Here is a 9,422-nt window from a genome sequence, read left to right on the forward strand (position 1 = left end):
ACAGGATTGAGCCTCGTAATAACCTACATCCTGTATTCTGGTGGATTGTATTGTTGATTGTAGGTGCGGTTAATGTGCCTCGAGGGTGCCCCTGGCCGCCTTATATAGACTGATAACCTAGAGTTACAATCGGATAGGATCTAATCCTAATCGGTTGTTACAAGGAAAACAATCTGAGTCGGTTTGCAACAATTATGCCTCAATATATTCGGACAGAATTGGTTCGCTCGGCCTTCAGAGTTGTGCTCCACGTATCTTCATGCCTTGATATGCACAACGTGGTCGGGCGGGCCTACCTGTCAGAACCGACCAGCATCCTAGTAGGTGGGAACCCGTGGGTACCCTTATCCCTCACATGTATATCAATGTCCGTATCTATACTCTATAATACACTTGTAGTATCTGAAACTTTGTTGCTGACTAGTGAACTTCAGTGAAACTAGTCCATAAAAGCCTTTGGCTAATTGGCTGAATATGTTTTCTATCCTCGTGCTGTAAAATTAGAAAGTTCTATGAAATCATCGTACAAGGACGTAATAAATTGCATAGCAGAGATCGTTATTGTACTATCTAACATTGAGCTTGATTGTATTTGACAATTCATCCATTATTTGAGTAGAAAGTACTTACTCCGTTCGTTTGTGATCTTCGTGTACGATGACTTCACCAAGATCAAGGTAGGCAACGTGAAACGGCGCCGCTGCATTAAAACGACATTGCTTGCTCGCTTCAGTTTCTACCCATAGACCGCGAAGAATTAACTCCTGCGATCCTTTCGTTTGCTCGCCAATGGGGCAGGGAAAACTTCCGTCTCCTCACCAAATCCCTTGCGTCGCAACCTCCTCATCAAAATCCCTCCACTCCACAGCTCGGGGATGCATTACCGTGAACGGTCGATGCAGAGCCGTGCGTGACGCATTAACGAGAACCCCTCGCTCGGAGAGAGAAAAACAATGACCGGAGCAAATACAAAGATCAAACTGGACTACTTTTCCAAAGTAGAGCAGAATTACTGTACAGACTGGAAAATGAGAAATTTCTTGTCCTCGGAGGGAGCACCGCCCCGGGTATCCGCGTCGGCAAGGCGCTGCCAGCCAGCCAACCGTCCGTGGTCCTCTCCTGCGCATAAATGGACGGCAGCGGCGCCTGGTACACGGTCGGGCGTACGTGCAGCAATTCGGCGGGCCATCAGGAAAGTGGCAGTGCCGCCGCTGCCCCGCCTGCCGCTGCAGCCCCCCAAGCGTGTGATGGAAGCGGCGCGGCATCACGCGATCCGCGGGCAACCGGCGCGTGCCGGTGCCTGCCGTGGTGGGGGCGCGGCTGTACTACCTGTCGGTCTAGGGCCAGCGCCTCGAAAAATAAAAAGGGACCGGCGGCCGGTGGCGGGTGGGCGCCCCGCGCCTCGGTGGGTGCCCCACGGCCCCGCGATCCAAGCAACACGCCCGCGGCGCCCGGCTGATGCCGACATTTCCGTGGCGCCCACCCGCGGGCGCGGTCCCTTTTACGCCGCACGCGGATCCCCGCCTCGCCGTTAGCGCGGCCGTCCGTCCGTCCAGCGTCCACGCTCCTCATGTGATCCTGCCGCGCAGGTCTCGGGCGCGTCCGGTTGCTTTCCTTGGATGACCACCTCTCCTCTCCCCCGTCCGCGGGCGCGTCTCCTTCGGCTTTGGTTGTTTTCCTCCTTGGATATGATATGACCTCACCGGACCAGCTTGAAGCTGAGCTCGAGCGAAGGAGCTCACAGCACGTACAACTGTACGAGTAGTAGTTGCGCTGAAAAGTAGCGGCTCCTCCGTCGCATTCGCAGGGGATCGCTGGATCAGCGGCTTCTTATTCTGTCGAGTCGCGACGACTCAACCGGCTGAGATCTAGAAAGAGGAGTAGATGATGAGGTTTGGGGATTTGGTAGATTCTGATGGATTCTAGAGGGTCAGTGTTCGCCTCGCAGAAGCACAGGTCTGCATGCTAACACGATTCAATAAAATTTTGCCCGAATTATGTCGTCACACGATCAGCCGCTGACGAATAACCATGGCGTGCGCCGTTCGTCTATCTATCCGATAGAAAGGCAAGAAATTCGGTCCACCTTTCCTGCCATCAGCACGCACCTTTCACCCACCAAGGCCGCAAGGCGAGGGGAAAAAACACCATCAGCTCCACCCTCTTCCATCCAATCGAGAGCGAGTCTTGTCCGCGAGCGGCGTATCTTCCGGCACCAAGCTTCCCCGCGCGACAAGGTTCCTCCCCCCGCTGGGTTCGCTCAAGTTGACGATCCGTTACCAGCGCGGCGCGGCGTGGGGGAAGGAGGCGTGCGCGGGATGGACGCGAACGCTACGACAGCTCGGCGGTGGAGGCCGCCGCGGCCCCACGTGTCTTTACGCCTGCAGCGTGCGCGGCCGATGCCGACGCCGCCCCGGGCGCGGCGCGCCACTGCCTGACCCCAGCTCGGGACGCACGGATCGTGACGCGTCGTCTTCCTCACCCCGCGGGGCCCGCCGCGCCCGGGCCGCGACGTGCTCCCTCGCTTCGCTGCGTGGCGTGCCGCTCCCTCCCCCGCTCCAGGCGGGGCCCACGGGGTGGCGGCTCTGCCTTTGCGTCCGTGTCTGTCTCCTCCGCGCTCGCTTCGCTTTTGGGATATCTGAGGAGTTTTCGTTGTAGCCCTGGCGCGTCCGGTTTTTCGTTCGGTGTCCCTCTGCTCAAGTGCTCGCCGCGTATCCCAGCTTCCGGCAGGGAAACTAGCTGCTCCGCCCATTGATTTGGACATTATCACTCACCGCAAAAGGACACACGGCGAGACCACCGTCTCAACAATTATGTGTGTCCACTAGTGCAGCGCATCTTTCAAAACTTGAAACAAAATTGACAGCCATCAATATTGAATAAACACAAACCGAATCATATGAATAAGCTTCGGAGATAAGCTGAAAGTTCATAGGTAACCCAAATATCATCAGAGGCTTTGTAAATTTTGACTTCATCACATGAATCTAACAGTTAAATGATTCTATATGTGCCCGAATGAACCAAAAGTAAAGCATAATATCACTAGCAAGTAAATCTTTAAGTGATTTGAGTTTAGGAGGCATTGAAAATTCTACGAAACGAAAAGAAACACTGGTCGAGCTGGCAACCTCCATAAACATAATAGAGTTTTCAAAGAATTAATTTTGAAGTGTTAGAACCGAACGAGTTCAGTGGAAGAAAAAATTCCCAAATGCAAGAACAATGAACACTTTATTTGTTGGGTTTTCAGGGAGTATGTTAGTTTATGTTTGGTATCGTCAAAACAACAAGAACCTATGCTTGAATTTGCCCGGAGAAACACAATAACATAAACCATTGCCTGGTACATATTCATATGGCTAAAGTTGCATATACTGCTACAAGATAAGGAGCAAAATAAAATTACCTCCCCGGTCAATATGATCATCAGACGTACAAAGACCATGACATTCCTTAACTCAAGCACTAGACCATACAACAAGACTTGATATTCCTTTTATCATAACGATCAAATTATGGACACAAATGGTTTAGCCAACCTAAAATGCCGAAATGAATGGATTTGGCAAAGCTCGTGAAAAGTACTTAGAGAGTAAGCACACTTCCAGCACATACTACATTGAAATCAATTGTTGGTGCAATTTAAACTGTGACGAGCCGGAAGGTTTTGCACAAAACGGGCAGACTCCGGGTACCTGAAAGGAAAACGCCACCCGGCCATACGTTAATTTCGCAAGGCGGCAGGTGGCGGAAGCGGAAAAACGGCTTATTTTATTAATGGCCGCCTCGCTAAAGACGAGGGGCGGCGGCGAGGAGAGGACAGTCAAACCGCTCGCTGACTGCGCCGAGTTTATTCCCTCTCGCCGCTCCACCACTCGCGCTGGGCTTTCCCCCTGCCTGCTCCCCTTTTTTAACCCCCGCGCCCGCCTATAAATGCCGCCCCCTCCCCCCTCGCCTTATCCTAGACGCCACACACACACCCCCGCCCGCAGCACCTCCCTGAACCGGAAGACCCGCACACACACGCCACTTGTACGCCATGGCGCCCCGGGCGGCGGACAAGTCGCCGGTGCCGCCGGCGACCGGCCTCGGTCTCGGCGTCGGCGGTGGAGTCGGAGGCGTTGGCATGGGCCCGCACTTCAGGGGCGTCCGGAAGCGCCCGTGGGGACGGTACGCCGCGGAGATCCGCGACCCTGCCAAGAAGAGCCGCGTGTGGCTGGGCACGTACGACACGGCTGAGGAGGCCGCCCGCGCCTACGACGCCGCCGCGCGCGAGTTCCGCGGCGCAAAGGCCAAGACCAACTTCCCGTTCGCGTCGCAGTGCCCCGTCGCCGCCGGCGCCGGCAGCCCCAGCAGCAACAGCACCGTGGACTCGAGCGGAGGCGGCAGCGCCTGCGGCGTCCAGGCGCCTATGCAGGCCATGCCGCTGCCCCCGGCCCTCGATCTCGATCTCTTCCACCGGGCGGCGGCCGTGACCGCGGTCTCCTCCGGCGGCATGCGGTTTCCGTTCAAGGGCTACCCTGTCGCGCGCCCGACGCCGCATCCGTACTTCTTCTACGAACAGGCGGCAGCGGCCGCCGCCGCGGCGGCCGGCTACCGGATGCTCAAGGTTGCCCCGCCGCCGGTCACCGTGGCCGCAGTCGCGCAGAGCGACTCCGACTCCTCGTCGGTGGTCGATCACACCCCTTCGCCGCCCCCGGTGACCACAAAGAAGGAGGTGTCCTTCGATCTGGATCTGAACTGGCCGCCGCCGGCGGAGAACTAGGCACACCGGCGGTTTAGCTGACGACTTAGTAGTTTCTTTCCTTTTTGCCTTGAGGAATATTACTTTTGTTTTTTTTTGGTCCTCTAGCCTGTATTTTTGTTTAGTAGCCTGTGAGAGACGGAGGAACCTTGTGTAAATAGTTTTTCCGCCGAGGACGGAATTGATCTGAGATCTGTTCGTCTGTCTAGACAGATCAAGCCGGCGTTTGATATGGAGTAAATTACTATGTACTGGTATTTCAGTTTATTAGTACTATGAGGATATTATTATTCACCATTAAAAAGGAAATTATTATTCAGAGGAAAAAACACAGCAGAAACATGTCCAGAAGAGCTTCAGACGTTTCCTTTCGATCTTTCCATTCAAGAAAAGGTGTCTAGCTTGGTTGGGAAGCGCCGGTCACCATTTATTGGGCGCCGCTGTATTTGCAGCCTATCCAGCTCGCTCAGTATTTTGTTGCCGTCACGGCGGCACGACAATTAATTGTTGCTTGATCAGTGACTCATCTCATTCTGCATGGCCTAATGACTCGGCAAAGCTCGGTTCGTCCTTGATGAAGAGGATGATGTGGAAGGAAACGACGTGCTCCCCCGCTGCAGGGCTGGCCAAGCAAGGAGAACCATCGTTATCCAATGCTAAGTGTTTCCACGCCTTTCCCCGCTGAATAACGACAGTAATTATTGTTGTCACCACGGCCAATTTGCGGCGGCGAAATGATTTTAAAATCCATGGTGCTCTGGCAGCGTCGGGGAGACGGCAGGGCCGGCGGGCGTAGATCTTTGGGAGGAAAAGAAAAAAAGAAAGGAAGATGCGACGGAGCGGGCGGAGTCGTGGGCCTCGGGCGGGAGGCAGGTGTGGACGGGACGACTCCTCGAGCGGTGGGGTGGTGGCTGGATCTTTCCGCAGCGGCGACGATCTGTTCGTACGACGGAATCGCGGCTGCGTTGTGCTACTCGTGACCTTGAGAATAACGTGTGCGTGTGGGCGGGGCCCCGCGCGACACGTGTGCGCGGCGGCTGGCCCCGTCGTTGCCGGCCGCGGGATCCCCTGCGCGCGTTCCTCCCTGCGGCCCATGGTGCGGGTGGGCGGTCGCGTGTTTCGGGAGGTCCGCCGGATCCGCGCGGGTGGGGCGCGGAGCCGTGTTCCGTGTTCTGGGTGGCCGCGTCCGGATGCGGCGCGACGACCGGGCGTGGTCTCGGCCGACAGCTGTGGGCCTGGCGCAGCGGGAGGGCCGGCATCAGGGGGCAGTGATTCGCGCGGCGGCAGCTTCTCCTGGCCGTGGGGCCCGCCGCGCCGCGCCTCCGGAAAGTTGCCGCTTTCCGTCGTTTTACTACTACTTGCTCGCCTGCATGCTTCGGTTTTCTTGGTGCACCTAATTCTTTATGCGGCGGGCATGCTATGGACGGCTACGCGACTCTGCTACTCGATTTTACACGTAACCTTCACAAGTGACGTGTTATAGTTGGAAGATAATCACAACATTTTTAAGATGTGTTCTAACTTATGTTACCGTGCTACTGTCACAGGTTTATTTTTAGAATTTTCATCTCTAATTAGTTGTCAGGTTTAGTTTTAAAATTGACTAGTCGAAATTGAATTTGAAATTTATAGATCAAGTTTGGTTTCTGCGTCCAGGAGTACAGTAAAATCCAAATCTAGCTTCACTGCTTCTAAACTAAACTAGCAAACCATTAGTACTTTCGTGAGCTTTACTATTTGAGAAAAATAAGTCTAAAATGTCTCAAAATCACCGGTACTGCTGTTCTTTGCTGGACGGCAGGGAACCCACGCCGGAGGGCACGGTAGGAATCAATCAGCGACGGGGCGGCCGGAGAAAAGCAATGGTGCACGTAATGTGGGATGTTGACGTGTGAGGGAGGGAGCGGGAAGGTGCGGTGGGGAGTGTGGGGGCATTGACTGGGACGTGCGTGCACGGAGGGGGGCACCGATCGGCGTTGATGGCAGGCCGGGACCATCGCATGCAAGTGCTCGTACCAGTTGGGGCCTTGGGGGGCGCGGAGTAGCGGCGGATCGCGTGGCGGAGCAGCACGGACACGGAAAATGGGCGCGCGCTCTCCTGCGCCGAGCCCCGGTGCGGCGCCACCTGCGGCTTTGCTTCCCTTTCCGTCCCTTCCCCCTCCCCGCGTGGGTGGCGCGGTAGCTTTGGATCCAAGCAAAGGCGACGGAGCCGCACGGGAAGCTACGGGAGATGAGGGGTGCAGAGGAACCCGCGGGGGCCGGGTCAGGCCAGGACAGGCGGTCGCGGTGGGCGTGGGCGTGCGTCGTTGTGAAGTGGGGACACTGGCGGGGGGCGTCCTGGCGAGTCCTCCCCGCCGCTACGCCACGTTTGGCGCTGCGCGGCGCCATAAAGTAATGGCCATGCATGCATGTAGATAACGCCTCCTTTTGCGTGGGGGCAGCAGCAGCGCCGATGGCGCGCCTGCCGCTGCCGCCGCGCGCTGGGCGGAAAACGTACGGGTTGGTAAATTGGTGGCGGGGTCCAGGGACCGCCAGTCCCTCTGCGCGGCCGCTGCGAGGATTTGTCGAGGCTGGCTCGGAGTAGCGGGGAGGGAGAGAATTTAGGTCTTGTTTAGTTGTTGAAGTTGGGAGGTGCCAAATTACTGTTACAGCACTGTAGCACACTGTAGCGTTTCGTTTGTATTTGTGAATTATTGTTCAAACATTGACTAATTAGGCTCAAAAGATTCGTCTCGCAAAGTACAACAAAACTGTGCAATTAGTTTTTAATTTCGTCTACATTTAGTACTCCATGCATGCACCGCAAGTTTGATGTGATGGGGAATCTTCTTTTTGCATAGTGCCAAAGTTGGGAGTTGGGGGAAACTAAACATGACCTTATTGGTGGCCGCGCACGCAGGATCAGGCAAGCGGCTGCCGCTACCGACACGCTTTATGGGCGCGGCATTCATGCTGCGATCTCTTGTTCCTGGGTTCTTGTGGCAACGCTTGTTGCGATGAGCGAATGCTTCTAAAAGTTTCATTCGTTGGGTGCACTGTTTATTCTAAGTCTCTGTTTGTTCCTATCTCTTAAAATTTTAGCGACTAAAAAATTTTAGACCCACTTTAGACTATGGACTAAATGCTATTTGGTTTGAGTAAAAGTGACTAAAGTCCACAAATGCTGTTGAACAAAGACATTTTTGCCCTTCTCCCTCCTACCCGTGCTACCCCTGCGCGCAAAAAAACACAGAAGCGGTGCTCTTCCTCACTAGCGCCGCTTCTCCGCCCCACGCCGCTTCTCATCTTTGGTCCGCGCTCGACGAGGAGGCGGTGCTCTACCGCGTGTCCGCTTCTCCTCTTTGAAGGAGGCGGCGCTCCGCCGCGCGTCCGCGCTCTCCGAGGAGGTGGCGCTGCTCGCAGACCCGTCGACCGCATGGACGAGGCCGTCCGGAGGGTGGAGGATGCGACCGGACCAAGGCCACCGGCGCAGGCTTACCGAGGCCGTCGTGGCGCTGCACGCGGTGTACGAGTCGGAGACGGAGCAGATGCGCTTCGAGGTGCGGTCGTGCCGGCGGCTTGGGAACGAGAGGGAGGGGGTGGATCCGGTGAGGGAGCTTCGGGGACGGCGGATCCGGTGTCGGGGATAGGGGAGCGAGCGGTGACCGGCGTGGGAGGCGGCGGTGGCAGCAGCAGTAGCAGGTGGAGGTGGGGAAGCCGGCAGGGAGGCCGAACCCTGTAGGGATTCAGCGGTGGCGGAGGCGCGGAGGTGGTCGGGCTGGGGTGCGAGGGCGGTCGCGGCACGGGAGAAGTCGCCGCGGAGAGGATGCCGATGAGGAGCGACTGTGACGGCGGGGCCGCGGCAGGGTGCGGCGATGGGGAGCGGCGCGACGGGGCACCGTGGGGGTTGCCGTGGGGGTCTAGCGGCGGGGGTGGGGTGGGATGACTCGGTGGGAGTGCGCGGGGGTAAAGGGTGTCCAGAGATGGTTTTAGTCGATTTTACGAGGGGGCGGGGGGACTAAAAATTTTGAGGCTCCTAAAATATTTTAGTCACTTTTTAATCAAGGTGTTTGACTCTTTTATCACCTTTTGTCACTTTTTAGGACTAAAATTTAGGAGGTTGGAACCAAACACTCCTGAATCTAGAAATTATGAATACTTGTCAAAACAGCAGCTCGTTAGATGATCATCCTGATTCTAGAACGAACATTGAGCTGAAAATATGCCTGGCATGCAAGCGCCGGGTCATCAGTGCTACAGATTAATAGGTCAAACACTACATGGAGCAAGTAGGGTCTACCTAGTTAAATTAAATCAGTCTAGACGGCGATGGGTCATGGACGCTTGGCGAATGCCGGTCCTCTCCTCTATTGGGAGGCTGCACTGTCCCAAGTTTGACGTCCGTACCGTCACAGTACCATGCTTCGCCCTCAGCGCACAGAACATCCCAGTTGATCATGCCGCGCTTCCGTGGGGAGCGGCAGGGCCACACCTTTCGTAGCCGTTCGATCAAACAACCCCGAGCTGCGCGGTGCTGACGGATCGGTGCGAAGCTACCTTGATTGCGCAGGTAGAGGTGGAGAGAATCTCTTCTCTGCAGCCGGGAATCGGCGCCCTTTGTGGAACGACAACACGGTAGACGAGTGGAGCCGTGGAGTCCAGGCCACTGAGAATTTCTCCCCCACCAAACCAAACC

The 9,422-nt window shown here is 56.1% G+C and overlaps 1 protein-coding gene across 1 annotated transcript; it reads left to right on the top strand.

Moving 5' to 3' along the window:
* Positions 1–3,948: 3,948 nt before the first annotated feature.
* Positions 3,949–5,066, top strand: LOC101785539 (ethylene-responsive transcription factor 4). Its single transcript, XM_004970194.3, has one exon. It carries the CDS (start codon positions 4,043–4,045, stop codon positions 4,766–4,768), a length of 726 nt encoding a protein of 241 aa, XP_004970251.1. The 5' UTR covers positions 3,949–4,042; the 3' UTR covers positions 4,769–5,066.
* The last annotated feature ends 4,356 nt before the right edge of the window (positions 5,067–9,422 follow it).

The sequence above is a fragment of the Setaria italica genome, chromosome V, assembly GCF_000263155.2.
Source record: "Setaria italica strain Yugu1 chromosome V, Setaria_italica_v2.0, whole genome shotgun sequence".
Lineage (NCBI taxonomy): Eukaryota > Viridiplantae > Streptophyta > Magnoliopsida > Poales > Poaceae > Setaria > Setaria italica.

What these genes read in the sequence shown, in the direction of transcription:
- LOC101785539 (XM_004970194.3), top strand. Translation starts at nt 4,043, where the DNA reads ATGGCGCCCCGGGCGGCGGACAAGTCGCCGGTGCCGCCGGCGACCGGC.